Source organism: Podarcis cretensis, assembly GCF_951804945.1.
Source record: "Podarcis cretensis genome assembly, chromosome: 4".
Lineage (NCBI taxonomy): Eukaryota > Metazoa > Chordata > Lepidosauria > Squamata > Lacertidae > Podarcis > Podarcis cretensis.
Window position 1 is genome coordinate 62,669,394 of NC_137173.1, and position 27,724 is coordinate 62,697,117.

Genomic DNA, 27,724 nt, shown 5'->3' on the forward strand with positions numbered 1-27,724 from the left:
AAGTGAAGTCTGTTCGGAAGCAGCGGCGGCGACTGGGCCTCCCCCACCCCAACATCTCTGTCAAGAGGAGGAGGAGGAGGAGGAGGAGCTGCAGCTGGCCGGGCTTGGTCCCGCCCCTCCCTTCCCTTTCAGCCAGTCGGGCCTTTGCTCGAGAATCCCCAGTCGAATTCTTCTGCCTGGCAGTGGGCGGGCGGGGCGGGCGAGGTCCCGGAAACGCTTCACGGCCCTGTCTAGTGCGCTGACCCGCCCCTTCCCACACTCTCCCCCCCCCCCCGCCCCCCGCTCGGTCTGCACTCTGCCGGTACCACCCGGAGACGCCCCCCTCGCCTCACGCAGACGGAAAGGGGGGGGGAGAGTTGCCCCACTCCACACACACACAAACAAACACACCCCGGAAGCGACGGGGGGCTTGGCCTCCTCTGCTGCCCCCAACGCCCAGGGGCCGGATGGGAGGGGAGCGCGAGATGGTGCTGCTGGAACCGGCCCCCCCGCGAGCGGTGAGAGGCGTGGGGGGAGGGCCGGGGTGCCTGTGTGTGTGTGTGTGAGAGAGAGAGAGAGAGAGAGAGAGAGGTGTGGAGGGATTGTTGGCAAAACATGACAAGGCGGGTGAGGGGGGCAGGCTGGCTGTGTGTCCAGCAAGCAGGCAGGAAGGGGTCAAAGTGGTGACTTGAGGGGCAATGCTTGGGGTGGGGGCTCCTATGCCTTGAAAGGGGCGATCCCCCGCTCCACAAACAAAGGGCTGCAACAGTGGATGGGCTACTGGGGTGGATTAAAACCTTGTATGGGTTGGGGGGGGATACCAAGTGTGTCCTGGCACCTGCTTAAAAATATGTAGTAAATGAAAAACGGAGCATAAACTTTATTCCCCTGTTCTTTATCCGTTTTCATCTTACAAATTTAGCAGTAGTGGTGTTCATGAAGTTGGTAATCAATTTATAGATGAACTGGGGACTGAAGAAAGGAGGTGTATTCTGGGTGATGGGGAACCTGTTTTTGAGGCCTGTTAATTGAGGACCAATGTTAAGGGGTCAGGTGTCCATCCCCTTGTGTGCACATAATAGGCACACTTTTGGACCTGTATTGCTTGGTTTTGAATGATTAAATCACAGACAGGGTGAAACTTTAATAGGGTGTGATGGGTGAGAGTCTTTTCTCTTACACCTACATGCTCAGGAAAACTTTTTGTCTGTTTTGGAGGCTGCTTTCAGGTTGCTTGGATATGCCACACCTTCCATGTATTTGTATAGCAGGGATATGAGCAGTGCTACAATTATTACTTTGTTACTGTTGCAAGTAATTGCATTTGTAATAGCTTCTTCTGTTGCCTGTTTGGTGTTTTTTTTTTTTTTTTTTTTTTTTGGCATGTCTCCTCAGCAGGGTGACTGCAGTATGATGCTGCTGCTTTGGTTTTGCCAGCTTTGAAGATAGACAGTCTTGAGTGGTAGCAAGGCCTTGGCAGTGTACTGAAACTTATTCTTGCTAAAAAAATTTATATCTTGTTTGGTGTAGGCAAATTTTAGAGTGTATATGTTCAAAAGATTGAGTAAGACCATTCAGGTGTTAAGTTTTTTCTGTGGGTTTTTTGTATGCCATACTTGTGCTAGTCTGGGCTACTTGTGTGTACTGCATTCATATATAATTAAGAAGCCAGGGTTGCCTTGCTTCAGGAGAACTGATCTTCACTACAAGCCAAAAAAGCTATGAAATGTCAGGGCATTGTTGTAGATGGGAAACTGTGTTTGGCTTTTTTATTTTGTTTCTCTTCTGGGTAAGCCAACCATACAAATAAGGCAACAAAACAACTAGCCTTCCTGCCCATATGTACCTCTGGTAGTTATTTGTGGCACAAAGGAAATGAAGTAGAGAGAATCAGTGTTTGTAATGTTTTCATGCCTAAGTAACCCAAAGAAAATGCTTATATGCCTCTGGTTGTGATAAAGGGATTTTCCATTGTGGTGATGCAGTGAAATAATGCTCCACCTGTAAAAGTAAAATTATGATGATACAACTTTTAAAAAATATGAGGCAGGTGGAAGGCGATGTGAGTTGTAATACTTGTTGCCTGTAATGTGTGTGGAACTTGTTGCCTGTAATGTGTGTGGAACTTGCACAGCCATGTTTTTTGTTGCACTGTTGCAGTTGCTACATTTGGTACATTAGCTAGGATAAAAACTGCATTTCCCTAGTGATATTGTACTCAGTGGTAGATACATGTGATTTCCTTACAACAGAAGCACTACCTGGATTACAGAGACCTTCAACCCCTATGATTAGATCTATTCTTATAAAATTATAAACTGTAGTATAGGGGTTTCCAAGCTGTAGTCTGTGAACCACCAGTGGTCCGCAGGCTTCATTTAAGTAATCCATAGAATATCTGTAAAAATACAAATAAAAATCACACATTACCTAGCATAGTACTTGTCAATTGTTACAGCAGGCAGAAAAACCATTAGGTTGTTTGACAGATTTTAATAAATGTTCAAGTGGGGACAAAGGTCTGGAGGCAAGCACAGTAGTGAACAATAAAAAATTATTCTAATTATATATTATTCCATCCCAAGTGCTTATGTATATTGTTTCTACCAGTGTAGAGGCAAGAGAAAGTATGGATATAACTTTATAAATATATGTATAATGTAATACCAAATCTAGAATTTGGTACATTTAGGAAGCATACTTTGAGATGGAGATAAGTACTGATAATCATATTGGAAGTATAGTAAAAATTGCAGTTTAACTTTTGTGTTTTGATAGATGTATGATGCCATCTGTCCCACTTTTGATGTGTGAATTGAAGTGGAAGCAAGATTCTCTTGGGACATTCAAAAGGCAACAATAAAGAATAAAATGAATCCTTTAAAAAACTGAATAATCTTTTAACTAAGATTTCTCCACATGAACCATTATATCTTTAGCCCTATGTCTTGTGAGACCTTTTTCACTTTTAGTGAAGAATTTCTGCCAAGCAGAGCAGTATAACAAAGTTTGTGGCCAGCTGCTCCCAAGCATTGTAAACTGGGTTTTTTCTAGGTTATCTTCTATTTCCCTGTCAGTCAGTGAAAAGTATTACCTTCTGTAATCTTCACATATTCCGTTTCATAAAGGTAAAGGTACCCCTGCCCGTACGGGCCAGTCTTGACAGACTCTGGGGTTGTGCGCCCATCTCACTCAAGAGGCCGGGGGCCAGCGCTGTCCGGAGACACTTCCGGGTCACGTGGCCAGCGTGACATTGCTCTGGCGAGCCAGAGCTGCACACGGAAACGCCGTTTACCTTCCCGCTGGTAAGCGGTCCCTATTTATCTACTTGCACCCGGGGGTGCTTTCGAACTGCTAGGTTGGCAGGCGCTGGGACCGAGCAGCGGGAGCGCACCCCGCCGCGGGGATTCGAACCGCCGACCTTTTAATCGGCAAGCCCTAGGCGCTGAGGCTTTTACCCACAGCGCCACCCGCGTCCCTTATATTCCGTTTCATAGAAACACAATAATACATCTTCAGTCTATTAATTTCAAAATAAAAGAGCTAGATAAATTAAAAACAAAATATATCAGCTGCCGTTTACAATGAAATAGATATGCAATGATGAGTATAAACTAGAAACAACTGTTTTAAGGCATTGTCTCTCTATCTTTTAGTAAGTTCTAGAGTGCTAGCCAGAGATGTAAAATTTCTGGAAGTCTTTAAATTGTGTAAAAGCAGAAATAATGGGAATTGAAACTTCTGTAATACTTATTGTACTGTTTGGAATATTTATCAATTTTAAATCTTCAAGTGTCTTAGTTTTGTACAAGCAAAATTGCAAATTGGATGTAAGGTAAAGTTAAAGGGACCCCTGACCATTAGGTCCAGTCGTGGCCGACTCTGGGGTTGCCGTGCTCATCTCGCTTTATTGGCTGAGGGAGCCGGTGTACAGCTTCCGGGTCATGTGGCCAACATGACTAAGCAGCTTCTCTCGAACCAGAGCAGCACACAGAAACGCCGTTTACCTTCCCACCACAGTGGTACCTATTTATCTACTTGCACTTTGACGTGCTTTCGAACTGCCAGGTTGGCAGGAGCAGGGACTGAGCAATGGGAGCTCACCCCGTCGCGGGGATTCGAACCACTGACCTTCTGATCGGCAAGTCCCAGGCTCTGTGGTTTAACCCACAGCGCCACCCACACACCCCTGGATGTACTGTACCCAGTTGTAATGCACTTTCTTCTGGGGTTCTCACTCGAACATTCAGATGGTGTTTTTTAAAAGGCTTTGGTACCCACAATAGGTCTTTTGCAGTTTTTGTCCTACCATCTTCTGACTGTTTTATTTTCCAGCAAGGCAGAGCAATAAGGTGCATGTTTCCCCAGTCTGTAAGAGGATGTCCATAGAGGGGTAAGATGAGAAAGTTGGCCACAAGGAAGGGGCCAGGTCAAAAGAAAGCAGAATCAAGTTACTTGCTTCTAGTCTACTAGTACCTCAAAATCAGGCTAGAAGTCGCCAGAAGAAGGCAAGTAGCAATTCACACGTATTGAAAGCCTTGTATAATCCTCTCATGAAGATGCCACATCCACTAAATGCAGAAGTGCATTTAGAATTTCAGTGTTATAGATGTCATAATTATCATTATTTAATGCTACAGATTGCCTTACATTTGAAAAGTTTATTTTCTACCCTGCCTTTCTTCCATCATGGAGTAGAGTTGTCTCCATTATATCCACAATTACTAGCTAACATCTTACCCCAAATCCTGCTTTAGCCCTACTATCTTTGGGCATAGACTTGGACTCCACTCTGCACCACAAAGAACATGTAGGCTTCTTACTGACTGCAGCACGATTAGCGATAGAGTAACAATGGGAAAACCAGACTGAAATACCCCTGAATATATGCGAAAATAATAGCTGGGATCCAGCAATGTCTGAGCATCTCACCAGACGCAGATGAGCAATTAAAGTTATAACAGAAAGAGACACCTTCCAAGAAATGTGGACCCTTTTCTTTAACTATGCTAATGACCCAAATCAAGACCTTGTTGTACCAACTGATCAGTCTTCTTAGTGGAGATGGTATGTTCAGTAATATATTTGAACATTGAATGTGTAAGCTTATGTCTAAAGCCAATGGATAGAAGAAACACCATTAGCTGTACACCTGGATGAGTGTTTAATGGTTCTTGTACTTGTATTTGTTAAAAAACCAATAATAATTGTGTGTTGTTGTTTTTTTTTTAAAAAAAGACTGGAAATTGGATTCTCAACTTTAGACCCCATGTAGCTTTTAAGCTAACCAGGTAACCATGGCCACATCTGAACCTATTTGTATATGATTGAAGTAGTATAAAAACAGTAATTTATTATTGGTTGGGCAGTTAGTAACAGGATGTTAGATTTCCCCTCCCCTTTTTAATTCTCCAGTAGTGGAGAGAGGTGGTGGTGTCATCTTTGTAGGAACCTGGGCAATGCATATAGAGATGCTGTTGTGTGTTAAGTGAAGGGTGGATGTGATGTAGCAGGGAACAGTTCTGGAGATGCTGGAAAAAGGGAATATATGGTTTGTTGTAGGTAATCTGCCACTAACTCTACACAGCCTGCAAAACTGTTCTATGATTTCTTGCTTGTGAAAGCAATCTACATCCTGACTTCAGATCCCGTTTGACCATTTGTTGTAGAGCAGTAGGACTGAACATGGAACTGGAATTTTAAGCTGGCTGTGCAGCAGCCTCTTCATGGGGCTGTCTTTGCATGCTAGCTGTCAAACTATATGGTGCACCTCTTACTATAAGTGAGGCAGCACTTGGCCTGGAAAAGCTAAAGCAATACAACTCTTTTATTTTCACATTGCAGAATAGTATCTGGAGTCACATTAGTGAAGTATCATGGGGAACATGACAGTGGTAGTTTGAATGAGTGCCACAAGTTGTATCTACACCGTTGCCTGCTTTTAGTAAATTTTTGGGATTGCTGTGATCATGGCTTCTGAGGACCAACTCACACAGTTATACTTTACCACTTACATTGTAGGATTGGGATCACTTCTAACAGTAATCAGGTGTACAGTATTTTCTGAACCCATGTTCTGCACTATTCCGGAACAGAATCCAGCATTCATAAATAAGTAGGGAAGCAAACAATGGATAATTTCTTCATTATCCTCTTATTTTAAAATCTATCTTTGTGCATTTGTGTGCCTCTGTTTCATATTTGTAGTTACAGTCATACCTTGGAAGTCAAACGGAATCCGTTCCAGAAGTCCGTTTGACTTCCAAAATGTTTGGAAACCAAAGCGTGGCTTCTGATTGGCTGCAGGAAGCTCATGCAGCCAATCGGAAGTACCATCAGACGTTCAAAAAATAGTTTGCAAACCGGAACAGTCATGTCCGGGTTTGTGGTGTTCGGGAGCCAAAACGTTCAAGAATAAGCTGTTTGAAAACCAAGGTACGACTGTATTTAGCTTATGCATTTCTTGTACAATTCTGGTGTTGGGAAGCAGACATATTTGTGAAGATTCTCTAGTAACAAAATACTAATTGTAGTCTTGCCTGAAAAATTCAATACTTGAAATAAATGAGTTTTACATTAGACTGTGTTAAGTATTTCTTCCGGATTTTGCAAAAAAGTATCTTTTGAGTGCATGTTTGGGAGACAAAGTATGTGAATGAGAGACGGAAATGGAGCATATTATTGTTTGTTGGACAGGTGTGGAGAAAACAGTTCTAACTTGTTCCACTGTCAAATCTGGGATCTTCTGTCTGGATCCTTGAACTGCATAAGTGTAACACTTCACCACTTCAGCAAATGCTGAAACGGGAGTTTGAATTAGGTCAAATCCTTAAACTGTAATCTCCTACCACTCATGTTTAGGAATATGTAGCCAATGATAGTAACATCTACTGAAGCTGCTTCATGCTTGGTTCCTCTCAAATGTATTGATCTGTATTTGAATGTTAGTGGCAATGCTGACAGCATGAGTGCAATTTCATTCCAGTGAGATTTTTACATTTATAAAAATTATCTCTCTAGACTGTCAGATGTAAATGTTGCAGTATACCTTTTTCCCTAACGGACGTGGAAGGACTGAATTATGCATTATGCTGTACAATGCAGCGATCTTTATGTTACGGTCCAGTTCGGGAGTCAGAACTGGAGTGCTAACATATTAAATAGCATTGCTGTGTGTTCCAAGGTGATCAGGCCTGAGACACATCCTGGGATCTCTCTGTGCAATGGGATGCCAAGACAAACACATACAGCCTGAGATCTTACTTTGCTAGTGAATATATGGACACACAAGCAGACCAATAATGAAATTCCTACTTGACCAAGTTTTCCACAGCTAGTGCATCCTCTCCCTCATGGAGAAATGGAGACTAGAAATTGGATGGAAGGAGTTATCCTACCTAAGCAGACTAGCTCTCATCCACACCAATACCAAGGATGGGGTAATACTCACACAAAGAATCCTGGCTAGGGACCCTTGTAACAAATGAAAATAGGGAAAGGGTGAGGCATGAGAGAAGGAAATGCTGCAGACACATTACTTCTTTGAGGGTTCGCTGTGTGGGCTTCTTGGAATTGGCACTGAGAGAGAACTGTCTTTATACAGGTACAAAATGGAGAACAAAGCCCTATCTCTCGGGATCCAGAATGCCATAAGTCTGCAGAAACAACATTATCCATTGCCAAAATCCAGGTCTTCACACACATAGGAACATCCATTATGTAGGCCTAGATTCTCTGCATATTAAAGTAGCAAAGTCCAGATTACTTGCATCACACTTGCAGCTTGATTTTCACACCTCATATCCACTAGTCCCAGCCGCCTTTTTTGCTTCCAACCTTTGAAAGGGAAGAACCATTCACATTCCCCACCCCGGCAAATGTATCAATTCTGCTTATGTGGTCACTAAGCAGTTACTAAGGCTCCTTATCTTCAAGGTTGGATTGCTTGTGCTTAGTTTCTCATCTGTCTGGGTTACATACATGTACTTTAAAATGAAAGGATAGGACAGAATTAAGAAGTTTTATATATGTAATATTATATATACTATAGAATGAATACAGTATATCATAAGCATAAATACTTCAAACATTTACTTACCAGGTTACTAAATACACAAGGTACATTTAGTAATGTTTTCAGATACATGGGTCACCCACCTCTGCTTGCCATTAATTTGGGAAAATCCAAGTAACTATTCATGTTAGTTTTGAAGTGTATGTTCAGAGTGTGATTTGCTATGTAGTTCCTCTTCTGTTTTGAACTGAAGAGAGATCTAAAGGTGAGGATGGTAGAGATGTACTGGTCCCAAGCTCTCTTGCTAGAAGAAGCATGATTAAGAAAGTTACTGTTGGGAGGGACAAGCTTGCTCATGTCTCATTTATTTGAAGATTCCTGTCCCAAGTCTAGGAAAAGAAAGTTGTTTTCAAGTACAGTCCTATAGAGTATATGTTGTAATTACTCTTCACTGTGGCATTGAGTGATGAAAGTCATGGCCTTATGAAATAATAATCCGAGACTTTGATATTCATATGTCCATCAGATATGTATATGTTTTTGTGTGATTGTCTAAATCATGTTAAATTATTTCTTCATTTTACTGTATTTGTATTTATAGAAGATGCCAAAAGCATCAGAAGAGCATAGCCACTGGGAAGCCGCCTGTTGACTGCTATTTTCTTAGAGTCTTGAGACTAACATCAGTCTGACATGGCACAGAGCAGCCAGCAACTCGACATGCAAGTACTCCGTGACCTCCGGCAACATTTCCCTGAGATCCCAGAGAGTGTGGTGTCACAGTGCATGCTCCAGGTAAGAGATAAAACAGTGGTTTCTCTTTGAAAAGAGTTCATTGTAATATGCTAGTAAGATCCACACACAATTTCATCCTCTTTGTTTCTCAAAGATAAAGGCTTTTTTTGCCACAAGGGGTTGAGGGTGAAAACTTAATTCCAAGCTAGGTCTTCAGGCTTCCCACAGCATACTTCATTATATGTTAACACAAAGATTTTCAACTTTTTTGAGTCCGTGGCTCCCTTGACCAACTACATTCTTTCTGTGGCTCCCCTGTGGGGAAATGCGCTTTGAGTCTCAGGAGCTTATTTATGTTGCCCCTTGCCTGCTGAGCTGTCAGCCCCTCACCCCTTTGGGACACCTCTCCTCAGGAATCCTCACCTTGCTTGCTTGCTTGCTTGCTTGCTTACTCACTCCAAGGCCATCTCAGCTCCTGGCAACCAGCACCTCCTGCCCTGCCCTTGTGGCAGAATTCATCTAGAGAACTTGTAGCCAGGGCCGGTGCAAGAAACCGCTGTGCAAGCCTTTGGAGGCAGAGACTTGAGAGGGCACCAGAGGAGGGGACGGAGGTCAGGGTTGCCCATGGCGCACCTGACCACCATATGAAGTGCCCCAGGGTGCCATGGCGCACTGGTTGAAAACCACTGTTAACATATCTTTCACTAATAAAATAGATTCTACTCGTACCACTTTAATTTAGTTAAAAATCCAATTGCATCTAATTAGCACAGGTACAGGTTTTGTCCTGTTGAGATCAGTGAGATTAAAACAATGGTTAAGCTCTTAAATGCTCTCTATCTATGACATCTATCTATGCATTTTTATTTTCCTCTAGTCATCCACAGGGCATTTTGTGTTCTAATTGAAACCATTGTATTTTATTATCAATATATTATTTTAAGTAGAACACAAAATGCCCATGGGGGAAGCAGAAAGAAATAAAATGTGTGGGCAATAAATATAGGCATGTAATCTGCAATCTGGAGGAATGAAAGATGAGCATGCCTGGCTCCTTTTAAAATCATCCTCATTCCAATATGATACCGGCCTGTTGGTAGTTCTTGTGCTGTTTAGCTGTGATAAGGTTTTAAACCAAGTATTCCTACATAAAATAGTGTTGTGCAAATATCACTAAACAATTTGCATTGGAGACTTTTGATAACTTGCAGAGGAAAGGGGAAATGTTTAAAGCAAATAAGGGATTTCCTCCCTGTAGTGTAAGCTCCTAAGGTGGAATTCTCTCACAGTAAGATACCTGTTACGTTTTTGTTTTGTTTGTGTGTGTGTGTTTTGGGTAATACTGCCCTGAACACATTTAAGTGATTTCATATGGGAACAATGCCAGAATAAGAAAGGTGTGTGCTTTTGATGCCAAGACAGTAAGAAAAGGTTCTGTAGGTAGGCAGTTGCAAGAGCCAGGAATGGCCTGAGGAAACAATGAATGCACTGGTTTGAGGCCTCAGTAGAAAGATTGAGGCTGCTTAGCTACTTGGCAAACACATTTCCAAATACTTATTTTGATTTTTCTACCCTTCAGTAAGGAGGAAAATTTTGTTTGACACAGAGTATTATGATTTAAGCTTGGAATGTTGGCATATCTGGGGAATTCTTTACCAGACCTTTCCACAGATTCTCCCTTTTCCCTCTCCCTCAATGAAGTGTTCAGGAAACCAGTCTGGTAATGGCAGAAGCTGTGTAGGCCTGATCTCTGACAGTATTGCAAATTAACATTTTCTGGAAAAAGCAAAATAAAAAATTATAATGGTTCATGATAAAATTATAAGAAGTTTGCTATAGTCTTGCACATGGAAAAGGGAACAAAAGCATAGGAATAAAACAATATTGAAGAAAAAACACTCTTCTAAAGTAAAGACACATGCACAACAGGCGGCTTGGAGGAGGCATTTCACTGGAGGCTGCATTGGCAGATTCCTTGAAACCCAAGCACAGCAGAGTGTAGATCTCAGTATTCTGCACTTAGCAAACTTCAGTGTGTTCAATCCTGTTGATCACAATTTGAAGAGAATGTCAATAAATGTAAGAGGTTTCATTAGATATCAACAAAGAGGAGGTTTTAAAGCTTACATTATTAGGAATCATTTAATATATCCCTCCAAATGTTTTTTGACCAGTGTAGTTATTGCTTTTAGAGATGTTAAGAGATGCTTGAACGTTGTATGTCTCCCACCTGCTCCTGTTTCCTCACTTTCAAGATACAAATAAGGACAACATTTAACCTTTCCCATCAGTTATGAAAAGAGAGAGAGAATAAATGTTGTAAAGTGGGAAGCTTATTCGGGAAAGCAGGTTTGGATAGGCAATATTTTCACTGAAAATCTTATTTCTAATGTTCCCATAATGCAGCCCTTTTATTGACATGTTTATATATTTTTTTAATGAAACAATGCGTGCTGAAGAAACGTGTGACGATTTTGTTTCCTGGCTATGATTGGCAGGTGTAATCTTAGAAGAAACTGGAGCTGGGTTGAAATTATGGTGGTGGGGGAGAAAAGAAAATGGATATTAAAATTTGGGGAGGGAAAGAGGTAAGCTTCCCCAAAATGTTGGGGTGGAGGTTGGCTTACCTTTGTGGTGAATAAGACATTCTTCCCCTTTCCTGTACTTGTAAAAAAGGCCTCATAGCCCCTTGCAGCATCAGCAGGGTTCAGTAGTAACCTACCACTTGTGTTTCTTAAGAAGTGCTGAATCTTGCTGCTGCTATAAGCAAGCATGAGGCTTTTTAAAAAGTGCTGGAAAAGGGAAGGGCTTTAGCCAACTTATAAAATTAACTAAGGTATGTCATCCCTCTTAAAATTTGAGAAATTTGCTTCCCCCTCCCCTGCACTTTTGCAGGGGGTAGATAGCCTCGTGAAAGTGCCTGAGAGGCTATTTAGCCCTGAATTAGGAGAAACAGTCTTCCATCTCCCACCAGGAGGAGAAACTCTTCTGAGATGGTGGCTACTGCCTACGTTTTCCTCCCTCTTCAGTTCAAGCACTGCTTTCCTTTGTGGGCCAGAGGCAAAAATTCAATGGTGTGACAGATAACTCTTATTTTTGTGCTGTAGGCTACATTCCAGCCATGCTTTTTAAACTACACACTCAACTCTCTATCCAGGCAAATGAGACGTTATCATAGTTGAAGTATCCAACAAGGCAAATTACTTGAGGAGGGAGTGACTGGTGGGAAGAGTGGCCTGAGGAGAGTCCTGAGGGTCAGATGGAGAGGCCCAGAGGGCTCCATTTGATCCCAGGACCTGGATGTAAAGTGTACCTTTTTAAAAACCTTTGTTTGTATACAAATGCTGCAGCTTTAATTGAGTACAAAAAGAGGATCATTCAGCTAATGCTCCTTAATTTAGGTGAGAGTCTTAACTGAAATACAATGTTCAAACTAGGCTTTATAGGTAAGCTGACATGTATGCATATGGAACTACATTATAGCTTGTCAGACTCATTTATTTAATTTTAAACCCTACACTTTTTCTATTTCTTATTACTAGAACAACAACAACCTTGACGCTTGTTGTCGAGCTCTTGCACAGGAGAGTAACAAATACCTATACATGGAGTACCACCCAGATGACACTCGTTTGAACAGGAATCGCCATCTGCATATTAACCTCGGCATCCATCCTCACACCAGCTATCACGGAGGGGATGGAGCTCAACTTAATGGTGGTCGTACACTGGTACATAGTTCAAGTGATGGACATATTGATCCACAACACACAGCAGGTAAACAACTGATATGCTTAGTTCAAGAACCACACTCTGCTCCAGCTGTTGTGGCAGCTTCTCCCAACTACAATCCATTTTTTATGAATGACCAGAATAGAAACGCAGCTACTCCTCCTTTGCAACCACCTCAGCAACCTTCTTCCATACAACCTGGAATGAATACATCTGCTATGCAAGGCCCGCCTCCTCCTGCATATATGCACATACCTCGGTATAGCACAAATCCTATAACTGTTACAGTGTCGCAGAACCTCCCATCTGGACAGACTGTACCCAGAGCTTTACAAATTCTTCCTCCAATTCCAAGCAATCCTTACGGGAATCCTGGATCTCTCTATATTAGGCAGACATCTCAAAGTTCTTCAGGACGACAGACTCCTACTCAAAGTGCACAGTGGCATTCATCGCCACAAGGCCCAGTGCCCCATTATAGTCCACATCCACTGCCTGTTTATCCGCACCAACAAAACTATCAGCCTTCTCAGTATTCTCCAAAACAGCCCCAGATTCCTCAGTCGCCTTTTCAGTCGCCACCTGCTTCTCAGTGTCCTTCTCCTTTTGGCTCTCCTCAGCATCAAGTTCAGCCTAGCCCATTGGGCCATCAAAGTTCCCATGTGTTTATGCCTCCTAGTCCTTCAACTGTGCTACCCCATTCATATCAACAAACACCCCAAACATATCAGAAACCAAGTGGACACTCAGTATCTTATCTTCCATATGGTGGACCTAGCTTATCCAAAAGCTCCATGAACAAGATAGAAATTACCGTTGAGCCACCACAAAGACCTGGGACTACAATGAATAGGAGCCCTTCACCTATAAGTAACCCACCTTCCCAACGGAATCAGCACCCACTGTACGCACCTGCTACTCCTCCTTCAAGTTCTCCTTCCAGAAGTATGTCAGGTCAGCCCAAACCTCCTTATAGTGTTAATCCTTTATATATAACATATACACAGCCAGCTGGACCTACGGGTGTGCTTACTCAGTCACCTCGGGTCATGGTATCTCAGCCAAATCCAGCAATTTTTAAAATCACCGTAGGCAGAGCACCAGCTGAGAACCTTTTAAATTTAGTGGACCAAGAAGAGCATTCTGCAGCACCAGAACCAATTCAGCCTATTTCAGTTGTACCAGGATCTGGATGTGAAAGAGGAAGCCATAAGTATCAGAGGAGCTCCAGTTCTGGGTCCGATGACTATGCTTATACTCAAGGTAAACTTATTGAATTGCATGTTGCAGTAATTATCGAAAAAAATTATTTGCACTGTGGTACATCCTCCGTGCTTTGGTTTCTAAACTACTAACAGTCTTTCAATTTCTTAAGCCATTGTGGAATGCCATGGTTATTTTATCGGGATTCATTAATGGCAAATATATATCACCTTATTTCATAAGAGAGAAGATAGAATGAGCATATACTCTGGAAGTTCATTGTCTCTGCAGCAGCAAAGGAGGTGTCAGGATGTAGCTTAAGGGCTACTTTGCCACTGTAGTGTGGGACGATGTTGCAGTATATTGCATTGATACAATGTGGTTCAGAAGAAACAGTTGTTGATGCCATATAATGCATAACCTAATTAGCACAGAAATGGTCTGGGGGTTGGAATGGATACGCTTAATTCAATTGACTGAATACCACCCTAGAGTAACTTCTGCCCATATAGAGCTAACACAGTCCTGCATATCTTAGCGTACTAGACTTACTGTGCAAGGTTAGAATTTACAGAGCAAGTAGTGGTCATGATGTGCAATAACATTACATGCTGTTGAGGCTTTGTCAGCGCAAACTCCTATGTAATGTCAAAACTGATTGAGGTTTTTGGATTGAAGATGGGTTTATCTGCAGTTCAATAATTTTTGAAGTGTGTTATTGAAGCCTTTTAAAAATTTTTCATGTTTTTGAAGTACATCTGCTAAGGAATTAGATGCTTTAGCAAAAACACCATAGTTGATGTGGAGAGGAGAACATGCATAAAGGTGCATTATTATGGAGTGCTTTTGAAACCTAATTAAGCTTCCAATTGTATGATGAGCTACTTTTCCAAGGCTGCACAGGAATGTTTGTTACCTAGCAAAGAGAAAGGAGACAAATGGATCTGGGCCCTTGATAAATTTGGTTTGGGATGACTGTAGCTCTGTAATTGGGGAGCAGCTCAGTGGTAGAAAACCTGACTTGCATGTGGAGGGTCCTTGATTCAATTCCCTGACAACTCCGGTTAAAAGTATCAGATACCAGCTGATGTGAAAGGCCTCTGTGACCTGCTAGTCAGAGTAGGCAATATTTTATTATTTATTTTCAGCATCTATAAGCTGCCCTAAAAACAAATAGGGTGATTCACTAATTTAAAAAAAAAACCACAAGTTAAAAATCATAAATAATAAAAATGATGATACAATCTGATTCAGCATGATAGAGCAGAAAATAAAACCGTAAAAACCAAAGCAAACTTTGCACCCAACAGATTTAAAAGGACTGCAGAGATAAAAAGGTATTTATCTAGTGTTGAAAAGATAGTAAAGAGGGTGCTAGGCGAACCTTTTTAGGGAGGGCATTCCATAGCTAGTATGCCATATCTCTTCTGGAGATGACAGCCAGAGAAGGACCTCTAAAGATGACCTCAGGGTCTGGGTAAATAACATGGGAAGAGGCAATCTTTCAGATACTGGACCTATCTTCAATATTGGGCTAGATGTACACATAGTTTTGGAAGCATTATTGTGTCTGGTGATCTAAACATGTTTTTAAAAAAACAAAATATGGCAGAGTTTATATAGTTGTTCGGTTTTACCCTACTTCTCAGATCTCCAGTTTAGAGACCTAAGATAGCATAACACTAACAGATTTCTGTCTGATCTCCTAAAGCATTCCTGCTTAGCAGGTTGACAACGCTAGCGTAGATGGACCTGTTGGCATAGCTCAATATGAATCAAAATTTGTATATAATTTATAACAAGAAAGAAGAGCCAGCTTTGATGTATTGTTTTCAGCTGTGGAATAGTCTGAAACCATGGACTATTCCACAGCTGAAAACAATACATGACAATGGTTAGAGCCAAGCAAAGTTACTTTTGTTGAGGTCACTGAAATCTACAGGACTTAAATCATAACTAATATGACCCATTAGAACCTAACTTCAGTTAACTTAATTTAACTCTATCTATTGAAATCTAAGCCTTTCATAGGAACAACTATATCTTGTATCTTGCATCTTGCTCTTCTACCAAAGAGATGTTTATACAAACATACAGAGTTTGTAACTCAAAGCAGTTAATTATATTTTAAACTCTTGAACTTGCATACTATTTCATGGATAAATTGGACTGCCGATGTATTACTTCATTCCCATACTATGCTTTTTGCTCTGGGCTAGGTGCAGGATTGTTTTACTCTGTACTAAAAAGAAATCCACATCCTGTGCCAAGATAATTCCAATTTCTGTAACTTGTATAAATTATTCCAGTTAAGCCCCCTTGCTGTATTTCTCTTGCTTTTGTATGAGCTATTCTAACGTTTACACTAGTTTGCACAGTTTATGCTTCTCCTGCTAGTCATGGGAGGAAATTAAGACTTCCAAAGGATGGCAACTCTGCCCTCAAACCTGTGGAAAAGGTACAAGTGTTGTACCTTAGTACCACAAGTGTTGTACAGTACCCCATATATCTGAATATATGGGGTGTAGTTCATTTTACTTCTGAGTATAGCATTCCTTACAATGTAAACTTGAAAAGTACCATATGTGTTTAGATAAAAAGAGTAGAATGCTGGCTAAGGATAATTGGAGGAGACTTGAGAGATAAGTATGTAGAATGACGAGGATGTATCAAGAGAAAGTAATGAGTAACAGTGTGCCAAATAACTGAGCTGCAAAACCGAACACTGGAATGTAATATCACAGTTCATACTGTCCTCATTCATTTTGTGAATGAACCATTGGCCTTGCTACAGATGTCTAATTGTGACATTTAGCAGAGAAATAATGCAACTATGCATTCAACTCAATTTACAGGACCTCTTCTAAATGTCTTTATAATGTGGAGGGAGGCTTTGTAGATCTATATTCGGATGGTGGAAAATCTTGTGTACTCATATTTTAAGTAACACAAGCTGCAGAATATTTCAGAGGAATAGAGGATGGTCAAGAATAGCTGTGCTGAAGGGCTCCCATGTTGTGACTCTGTCTGTGCTTCAGTTTCTCCCACTACCACTACAATGCAGTTGGCAGCAAGTGGAAGAAACTGCTTTCCTGCTGTCTGCCACATCTGAGCTGCCAGGGTTGGGTGCTGTTCAATTGGCAGGCAGCCCAAGACCTCAAATTCTCCCTAAAGACAGACAGTGTGAGTACTTTGAACAGTTAGGAAGAGCAACCCTGCATTTCCAGCACACTACAAAAAGAGTCATCGGTTTCTTCAACACAGCAGATTGCATTTCTGGAAGCCATGTGGAAAGAGCAAGAAAGGAGGGTCTTCAGAAATGTATAGACCCTCTGCTTGTAGAATTCTTTTCTCTCGTCCCACCCACACTCTAAAGCAAATGCCTTTACTTTGCAATCTCTCTTGATTCCCCCCCCCCCAGGACAAAAATGGAGAGTTGGGAATTACTACAAAATCTAGAATTGGGTCCAGTAGTTAAACTTCTACTCCACAATGAATTTTTTAAAAGTCAGTAAAGGAGGGTCAGCCTCTTTATATGAAGATTCTGTTAACTAATTTGTATGTCCTAATCTAGTCACAGGCTCCTGCAGTTGATTAGAGCACTGATTTTGTAATCTTTTAGGTTAAAACTGCTTTTCCAAAGAGTAAAAGCAGCTTTTAAGAAAAGATTGCATTTGCTATAGTAATATGTTCCATTGTATCAAGTGAACTTGATCGCAAGCAGTGGAGATCATCTTGTAGCCCAGTGTCTTATACCTTTTGATTTTTAGGATTTAGTCTTGTCAGTACACTGTTACAATTAGATTGCCATTTCATCCTGCACAGGTGCCTTTTATTTTTGAGCGGACAAAGAACAAAAAAAAGAAGCAGTGGCCAGAAATGGTAATATCCAAGTTACTGTCTAAAATAATTATTTTTATGATGGAAGAACTTTACGTCTACAAGTATAGTTCCATTAGCATGAAACATCTCTACACTGATGTTTGGCTGCATGTTTATAGTCACTTTCTGCTCTTAAAAGCTCACTTGTATATACTATTCCAATTGCAAGTTGGGTTTCTCAGTCTTGTGTATTCGCACTGACTTTGTTCTCTATACCACACTAGCCTTGTTGTTACACCAACGTGCAAGGATGGAGAGGCTAGCAAAGGAGCTGAAGTTTGAAAATGAGGAGCTTGAAAAGCTCAAAGCTGAAGTGAATGGCATGGAACACGATCTTATGCAAAGGCGTCTGAGAAGAGTAAGCTGCACAACCTCAATCCCGACAGTAAGTAAGAAGTTTTTAAAATATTAAAGTCGTTCCCTTCTAATGACAGGGTTTGTCACTGTCATGCCATATATATATTATGTATCATTCATATTCTGCCAGATAAGGTTCAGTAACCAGTCCACTTCAGCAGTTGGATATCAGCATATTCTGGTAGCTGGTCCATGCTTTTTCCCAGACCAGAAAGAGCATGGTAGGTTTTTCTTTGGTATTAGCTGTAGATTTTCCCTAACAGCTTGCATGTTAGCAACGTAGTGGTCTCATCAGCTGGGAATAAGAACCTAGGCTGGGATAAGCTATGATAGGAAAAACAACTTTGTGACCCTGGTAGAAGCACTGTCGAAGGAAGGGAGAGGTGAAAGGAATAGGGCATATGACTGATTTTAAATTTTAAATACACTGCAGTCTATAATAAACTTTTCTTGAGATAATGTCATTCAACATCCAAATGTTTTATGTGAATTTCTAAATTGGTGGTTCTTTCCCCTCTGACAAGGAAACTTAATCTGACTTTGATATCATAAAACAGGTGTGGGGAACCTTTGACCTTTAAGATGTTGCTGAATTACAGCTCCCAACAGTTCCAGCAAGCATGGCCAATGACCAGGGATGGTGGGAATTATAGTTTAGAAACATCTGGAGGAATAACCCCACACTTGTCCCAAAATCTATATTTTGTGGAGATTCACAGGTACAGGGTGAATTAATTCTTTGCCAGTATCATTCAATAATTTTATCAAGTTTTATTTATCATGAAACAAAACCACATATAAGTGCATCTAAGCTACATTGGTTTAAAACTTGTTTAACTGTCTTGGTTTATTCGCAAGATACATTTGGAGTCATACTACTGTGATGGTGCTGAAACTCCTGTTACTGATCAATACAGAAAGTATTAATTTTATTAATTTTAAATCAATATAATTTAAATTGGAAATTTATGTCCTGATTTCATTTCCCAAGCTGATAAATTGGCAAATAATGTTTTGCCTGGAAAAAAAGTCCATACTAATTTAGTACTAGACCAGTGGAAACGTACTGGTTCTCACTTTTGAAATGTTCTGGTCAAGGGATCCCACAAACCTTTTACACTGCACAGTTCCATCTGCATAAAAATAAGGAGAGGAAGAACAGCTAAATTAATATTTCACTGTACTTATGTATGTGCATGGCTTAACAAAAATGGTTATGCTGACTTCTGTTTCTATTTTTGGTTCTGCTTTCTAGCCTGAGGAGATGACCAGATTGAGAAGCAAGAACAGGCAACTCCAGATAAACGTTGACTGTACACAGAAAGAAATAGATCTCCTTCAGTCTAGAGGTATATATTTTAAAATACTTAGAAAAATATGTGTTTCTTTTGAGCTGTATATTTGAATGTTATTGTTGTTGGCATCTGCCTGTCTTGGGAGACAGTAGAGAAGTGTGCCTTCAGGGGTAAAGTCAATCTGTTGGAGAGTTACAGTGCCTGCTGTGGCTGTAGAGACTGATGCAGTTGTCCCATGTGTGATGATCCTCCCCAACTCTGGGACTGCATTTTCCCAGCAGGATTAGGAGTTTAGAGGCTGGAACTCTCCTGGCAGCCTGGTCTAATTCCTCATAGAACAGGTTCTCGGCCTGTATGTCAGAGCACATAGTGGAAGCGTAAATTCTCAAGGTGTTAACTGGACCAGTGGTGATTGAGAGGCAGCAGGAAAGCAAGCATTCTGAGCCCTCAGTTAGTGGTTCTATTGCAAACAGAAGGCAGTGCCTCACTGCAAAGCCTATGTAGTTAATATAAGGTTCTTCTGGATGCCCTTCTTGCCAGAAAAGGGTGTACCGTATTTTTCGTCCTATAGGGCGCACCGGCCCATAGGACGCACCTCGGGGTTTTTTTTTTGGGGGGGGGAATGAATTTAAAAAAATTATTCCCCCCCCCAGCCGCGGTTGCAGCCCCAAGCCTTGCGCACACCTGCCCGAAGCACGGGGCATCCTCCGGAAGGTGCCCCGTGCTTCGGGCTGCAGGCTGCAGGCTGCCGCCCCAAGCCTCGCGCGCCCGGCAGGATGTCCTGCCGGGCGCACAAGGCTTGCGGACACCCACCCAAAGCACGGGGAGCCCTCCGGAGGGCGCCCTGTGCTTCGGGCTGCAGGCTGCCGCCCCAAGCCTCGCACGCCCGGCGGGACCTCCCGCCGGGCGCGCCAGGCTTGCGGATAGCTTCCTGAAGCCTGGAGAGCTAGAGGCATCGGTGCGCGCCGACCCCTCTCACTCTCCAGGCTTCAGCGAAAGCCTGCATTCGCCCTATAGGACGCACACACATTTCCCCTTCATTTTTGGAGGGGGAAAATTGCGTCCTATGGGGCGAAAAATACGGTAAGTCTTTTCTTGGAGGTTGCCATTCAAAGCGAGTCTGGTCTCCTGCAAAGTGGCAACGTCACTGTTGAGTGTTTTCAGCTCAGGGTCAATGATGTCCATCTTCTGCGAGTCGTTGACCTGCAGCAGGTCGGTGGACAAGGCAGGACACATGGTCCTGATGTTCTGGCTTTCTAGGCACAAGAAGGGTTGTTTCTTTTCTTTCGTGCCTGGTGCCGTAGTTCAGTCTGCTTGTCAAGTGATACTCTGAGTACCCACTGAAGCAGTCGGACAGTGGCAGGTCAGCACTTTATTGACCAGGGGCTGCCCAGCTTAAGCGTGAGTAGTAGCTGACTGGTGAGACATGATGATCTCTCCTGCCAACAAAGGCAACCCCTAGTGCTCGTACCTTACACCATGGTGTTTTTTGCAGCATTTGCATCACCAAAAGTGATCTCTGCAGTGCACAAGCCTGGGCAGTGTATATGGAGGTCCTGGGCTGCCCAGATGACCCGCTCCCTGTGTCCTTGCCAATGAGGCCCAAAGGAAAGCAAAACAATACACAAATGAATGTGATTGGTTTCATGCACATTACTGACATGTTTTGACTGTCCTATATCTAGTGCAAAGTGATATAAACCTGCAGTTGTTTTCTCTTTGCCAGTTATTTATGCTTTTGGATGCTGGGTATTTCAGTTTTGCTAAACGTTGTGGTTTTTATTTATTTATTTTTTGTTCCGTTTATTAAGGGGTATAAATTGAAAAGGGTACTTGCAAAAGCTGATTCTGACAGTGTTCCAGGGAATTGCATTTTTAATTACAAAACAGACACAGCCTTTTCACCCTGAAAACACAGTCTCCTCAAAGAGCAAGGCATTATTTACTTACTGATTGATTTAAAAAGTAAACTTCTCTCCTGCTAATTCACCATAAGGTCCCAAGGTAGGTTACAGCAGGGTAAGAATACAATTTTAAAATCCATTAAAATAACTTAGAATCTGAAGAATAGGGTGGGTCCTAAAATTATTAATATCAGGTGCCAAAGGCCAGGGTAAAGAGGTGCATTTTCAGCACACAGTGAAAGCTATACAATGAAAGTGCCAGATGCACTGGTGTGAGGAGGAAATTCCACAGACTTCCATGACAGGAAAGTCTAGACAAAGACCTGAAGGAGACAGTGTAGGCTGTCAACATCTCTCACATTGAAAACATGCATGTGAACTAAGGCTAGTCACTTTTGTTACTATTTGTTCCATGGGGAGTATAATTTTTCTGTTTTTCTGTTTTAGGGAACTTTGACCCAAAAGCCATGACTAACTTTTATGATCATATAGAGCCTGGTCCTGTTGTGCCACCAAAGCCATTTAAAAAAGGTGAGTCGCTAATAAAATGTTCAATATTTAGTTACTAGTAGATCGCTGCTGAAGAATTTTTATGCTGAGTATTAGTATTTCAGTGTGTTGTATCTAATAATAGATTTGTTGAGACTGTTGTCTTGTGAAACATATTTTGCCTTTCATTATTATATGCTGTACAAGTGGTGTATGGAAAAACCACTTAGCCTGATGTATTGTGAATACAGAAATAGTTAGAACAGTATAAACGACCATTTCATGACACATTTAGATTATGTTTATGCATGAAGTAGGGTGTTGTGAAAAGTAGCAGACAATCAGCTTTGCATTTTATGTTCACCTTTTTGTTTTTTTTAAGATAGCTCTTTCTTGATTAAGATGATTTTGCGCTTTCAGCTTTATGTACCATTATTTTCCCAGCTTGTACAAATTATTTTTTTATTTCCCCCTTTATGTTATTTAAGTGCAGCACCTTCTCCTAACTGGTTTCTTCTTTTGCTCAGCTGCTTCCCACTCTCTATCTGTCCCTGTTACCTCTGCTGCAATTTTGTCTGCTTAGGAGAAAAAAATACAACTCTGCAACTACAGAAGTGTTACTGTCTTTCTTCCCTACCCTGCCCTTCTAACATTTGAGTGTGATCTGCCTCTTGTATCTCCACTGGGAAAGCCCCTCATGTAGCAGGGACAAATTCAGGGCTGAAAACAGCGAGAACTGGCAGTGTGAAAGCCCAGGTGGCCAGTTCTGATGAACGTGTGATCAAATAATGAATCAATTAATCTTCCTGTCTCTTTTCTTTCCTCTCCCCTGCTTTTCATGTTCATTATAGTTGGACACATCTTACAGAAATTTCTGTTCACCTAAACCCTTATCATCGTGTCACCGTGGCTCTATTGGACAACCTACAGTCATTTGGGAAAACTAACACAGCTTAAAAATAAATCTGTGAAATGTGATTGCCATAAGTCAGCCCTATGGATATTTTCAGAAGAATAGAGGGTGTACATTATATAACCTAAAGTACTTGGTGCCAAGTGCTAAAATAATACACAAAAGAATGTTTGTGGCTTTCAGCCAAGTATTAGCTACAGTAATTTGATAGTGCTTTGATAGTGTAGTATGAATGTTTAAACACTGATGTTGCATCATTTAACCTTTTATGGAAGACACAGGACATACGTACTACATACTTCTCCCTACATTCATTTTGCTAGCACCCAAAAAAATGCTTGCTAATGTAAGGGTAGGTGGCTATAGTAAGCCGTTTGTGAGGAATTGAGAACATGAAAGAGAGGCAACATTAAAGCCTCTCTTGATATCTAGTGGCAAAATTTGAACAGCATGGAAAACATAGGACACTTGAGTAAGCAAATTATCCTTGGCTTAACTTTGTGGTTTTGCGCCAAATCTTACTGTGACAAATTCATTCTGGTTGAATTCACATGGGTGTAAATAGAGTCGTCTCACACATGACTGAAACAATAAGGTATGAAGTAGGTATGAAAGTAATGCAGTATAGGGATTTGTAGATGCTATAGAATAATTAATGATATAATGAAGTTATGGCAGTGGTAATGCTCTGTATCATGCTGAACATCTAGGGGACCAGAGTAATGTTTGGTATACATTCAGAAGCTGCCTTGGTCCATCTCCTCCTTGCAAAGAAGAGCAAGAAGTAAATGCTAGTGTTTAATGTTAACCCGCACCTTAGTAGTGATATCTTCCAGACTGGGCTCCCATACTATGCTCTGACATAGCCTCATAATGCTGGGATGTAGACTATGTCTAAGAAACACTTTATAACTGAAATATTTTGTGTGTTTTGGCCTCCCTTGGGAACAAAGGTAAAATCAGAGGTGGATAACAATGTGGTTCCAAAATGTTAAAACTTCAGTAGTCTTATTATATTATCATGCATGGCTTTGGTATGTTTTAAAACTGAAGAGTTTAAAAGAAAAATTTTCTCTGTAGATCATCAGAGAAGTTCCAAACAAGCTCCACGATCACAGCCAAGAGACGAAGACTTTGAAGGAGCTCCGTGGAATTGCAAGAGCTGTACTTTTTTAAACCACCCAGCAATGAATCGCTGTGAGCAATGTGAAATGCCGCGGTATGCCTGAATCCATAAAGGTCTGCTTTGGATTAAAAACAGGCTCTTGAGGACACAGCCATAGGAGATGAATATATGAGACACCTTTCAGTCATCTGCCAGGCGTTTGCCAGCCAATTATTTCAAATTATAAGGGAGAGATCCCCCTTCCATTCATGCTGCACTAAATATTAGTTTGAGGAAAATACTCTTATCCCACTGCGTTGAGCAAGACTGAAAGGATACCCAAAATGGATTCCCTCTGTGAAGAATGTATAAGGAATCAGATGATTGCTGCTGTTCTAGCCCCTATAATTACATTTGCTGGATAGTAGCCCTTACATATATATATATTTTTATAAGCATAGAACTATTACTTTGTGGTGTGAAGTGTTACAGGTATCCAGACAAACTGTGAAGAACCAGATCTGATAATCTGGCCACAGCCGTTTGGAAAACAAAGACTCCCTATGTTTCCAGATTGTAAACTACTGAAAAAGAAGGAAGGTGTTTTTCTTGGGGGGGGGGAGGGGGGGCAAAAAAAGTAAAAAATGAGGATATTTGTAAATGCTGCTTTTTTCAGGGTAATTTAATTCTACACAAATGCTGTTTTGAAATTGTGGATCATGGTGAGGAGGGAGACGTACTGTATGAGCCTTATTTATAGAGTACAATCAGAGGTGATTTTACAATCCCTTTTGCTTGTACAGCACTCACCAAGTCATGTTAACACTGGTAATTAAGTAATTATATCATATTACAGAGGAAAAAAATAGTGCTGCATGCTTTTATTAGGCCATTGTGTTTTAAAGCTAAAAGTAAATTATGCTTTTATAAACGACGTTCCCTTAAAACTGTGCTTGATGACAGTAGAGTGGACGTATGCCAAATGCAGAACTATTCCAAATTCTTTTTGGAAGACTTGAGCTCAGCCATTGTTATGTATGAGAAGTGTTTGCACCCTTTTCCTTAGGCCTTTTCAGCTTCCAATTATGTGAAGAATTCATTATGTTTACAGCACAGAAGGTACTTTGTGCCCCCGTTCTGATTTAGCTGAAAAACAGTAATCAATATTAGCTCTTCAATAAAGGTTTATTTGCACACTGTCAATAAACCAGTCTGTATTAATTATTAAGAGCAGCAGATCTTTAAATGCATTTTTTAAATAAAAAAAAAATTGGGCAGTTAACAAAACAAAACAGAGTGGAATTGTACTGGTACTTTTATGCATCTGATTATTATAAAGAGGATGTTTGATTTGTTTGAGTGCTAGGTTGCTGAAATAAAGCACTCTTTTGTGAAGGTTTCTTGGTTTTGAAGTTGAGTCATTCTATAATAAAACTGTTCAAGAACAGTCAGACTGTTTTTTCCTCACTGATAAAGCACTGGAACAATGTGTGTAATTTCTTGCACTCTTCAATTATATTACTCCAAGTAGTTGCACCTTGTGCAAGCAAGTTTCACATCTTGCCCATGTAATAAGATGTAGAGGTTGTCCATGCAAAGTGGAATTTATCTGGTATGTAAAACCTTACTGATTTATATCAAACAGCAAAGGAACACAGTGAAATGAAAGGAACCAGTGTTGAGATTTCTTTTCTAAAGTCATGATTTTGACACTTACAAATATGACTGCTGAACGTCCTGATGAAATTTTAAGAATTCTGCTGCTCTAATTATTATTATTATTATTATTAATTCAGTTATGGAATTGTTTTGTTTTTAGGAAATGGAAAAACAAAGAGATAAGAAGCATTGGGTTTTTCAGTTAAATTGCATCATATGTTTGTAACACTTGCCATGATTTCATATTGATCCTCTTGCCTTCTTTGAACATAAGCTCCCGTTTGGCACTATTAGGTGCTGCCATTGGTGAGGAAACTGAAGTCATTTGAGTTATGACTAGAGAGCATGTTTGAAAGGTATGTACCACTTTTTCACACCTGTGTGACTTTAATGGTTTTTGGTTGGGGAGTGCTAACCTATCACTTCTGAGTGTAATCCACTATAAGTGCATGCTTTCTGAAGTCAGTCAGTGTAAGTCCTACAGGGTCTTTGCTGTAAGCATACAGCTCTGTGCTTTTAGGCTTTCCCTGTTTCATTTTTTTTGGTAGGGAATGCTCTACTGCACGTATTATTTCCATATTGTGTGAACAGTATTTTCTGACTCATGGGAGATAACAGGGAAGATACATATATAAATTGCAGTATTGCATGGTGGATCTGTGACCGTGTTGTTATGGAGACCTATTTCCTTTTACTCATAGTTTTACTTGTGGAGTAGAAGGTGAGAACGTAGTTTGTTGTGGGGGAGATGGTAGCTAGTGGTCATGTTGATTCTTAGGAGAAAACGTTAAACTAATCAGTTACATTTGTTGATTCTGCAAAAAAAAATCAAACAAAAGCAAAACTAGTGTACATGCTGCAAAAAAACTGCTGCAAAACTGTTGTAAATATCCACACTGTAAAACTGATGATGGTAATAAAACTAATTTTCATCTGGAAGTTATATACGAGCATTAGGTATCAATTTCCACTTGGAATTCACTTGTGAATAGGTGACACCAACCAAAGTGGGTTTAGGTTATGCCAGAATAAATGTTGATTGCATAAAACCTTTGGTTAATGTGTGAAAGACCCCATGATACTAAATGCAGTGCAGTGTATACAACTTTGAATGTGCACATCTGTGTGTGATGGGCGTTTGAGGTCATCATGAATATTTAAAATGCACTACTTCTTAGTAACAGCTGGTCTTTTCCTTGCCCATAGAACTTGGGTCAGTACAGGGGGTACCCTTATTGGATGCTAGTTATTCAAGACTGTCCAGTTTCTCAAGTAAATGTCTGTTTATAAATGCCTGTTTTATATTTAACTGCTGGTAAAATGATTTCCCTTTCCATATAAAATATAAAAGCTCCTCCAAGTTTTAGTCAATAGAATAGCTTGTGGAAAACATTGGAATATACTATAGCATACAAAAATTAAATCCTGTACTTGGATATATGATATTGCTATCAAGCTAGCTTGCGTAGGAAAGGAGGGGCTAAGAAAGCAACGAGAAAATGTTTTGTGAAATAGATCAACCTGAGAAGTGTGTTTGTGTGTCTGTGGTATGTGTGTTTTCCCCCGTTATGGCAGATGTGTGAAGCAAGTATATTTTTTAAAGAGCTGGTCTCAGTCATACTACTAAGTCAATGTTTCTTTCAGTTGTGTTATGCTCCATTTATGTACTGTTCCTTCACTTCCCCACCCCTTTGATTATAAATCTCTTTAAAATTTCTTGGATTTAGTCTTTTTGAAGACAATTTTTTTTAAATTTTAAAGAGATGATGAAAAGTTTAAACATGCTGATGGGTAATGGTATTGTGATCTTGGCTTGATAAACTTTTAACACAAGAAGCCTGAAACATGTAATTTGAAATACAAAATTTTACAGTGTAGTTATTGAAGTATCCAGCCGGACTCTCAATTCCTCTGTCACCTGCTCAGGTGCTATGAGTCTACAGAGAGCTGAAAATGTGCGCAGAAATAAATGCATATTATAGCCAACGCTGCCTCTGTGTGCTATCTGTCTTTCCAAATAATTGTTCGAAGTTGATATGTATTTGAGCTATTGACATCTTGTTTCTGTTATTACTGAGAGGTCTTCTTGTTTTTGAAACGAGCAAAGGCCAAGAGTCAAGCAATATTCTAATTCTCAAGACCTTTGAACAAACTTTTGAATTGTGTTATTTGTGACAAAGCCAATGTATCTGATCTATACTTTTTGCTCTGTTGAAGTCCTGTTAATTTTTTTCACTATAAAACAAAAACCACGATCTTTTGAAATCCTGTAAATAGGGTGTTCCTTACATTCTAGATTTATGTATGCTGTGAATGGAAACAATTACTGCAAGATGAAATGTGTAAAGGCATTAAGAGGCTATGCATGCATGGGACCTCGGAATGACATATACTGGGAGCTGCAGTTTCCTAAAATAAAATAAAAAATCAATAAACTAAGAAAATGTAACATCCTGC

The 27,724-nt window shown here is 40.6% G+C and overlaps 2 protein-coding genes across 2 annotated transcripts in view; one reads left to right on the forward strand and one right to left on the reverse strand.

Annotated features, from left to right (window-relative positions):
- The first annotated feature begins 188 nt into the window (after nt 1-188).
- On the forward strand, nt 189-27,716 carry TAB3 (TGF-beta activated kinase 1 (MAP3K7) binding protein 3). The gene is made up of 7 exons (XM_079972255.1): nt 189-497; nt 8,595-8,788; nt 12,271-13,723; nt 17,770-17,930; nt 19,158-19,251; nt 21,549-21,632; nt 23,584-27,716. Exons 2-7 carry the CDS (start codon nt 8,687-8,689, stop codon nt 23,730-23,732), a joined length of 2,043 nt encoding a protein of 680 aa, XP_079828381.1. The 5' UTR covers nt 189-497; nt 8,595-8,686; the 3' UTR covers nt 23,733-27,716.
- Nucleotides 19,020-27,724, reverse strand: part of LOC307213968 (uncharacterized protein) — a 47,151-nt gene continuing 38,446 nt past the window's right edge. The window contains exon 12 of the transcript XR_013837783.1: nt 19,020-19,035. The gene's annotated coding sequence lies outside the window, so the exon portion shown is untranslated. The remainder of the gene's footprint in view (nt 19,036-27,724) is intronic.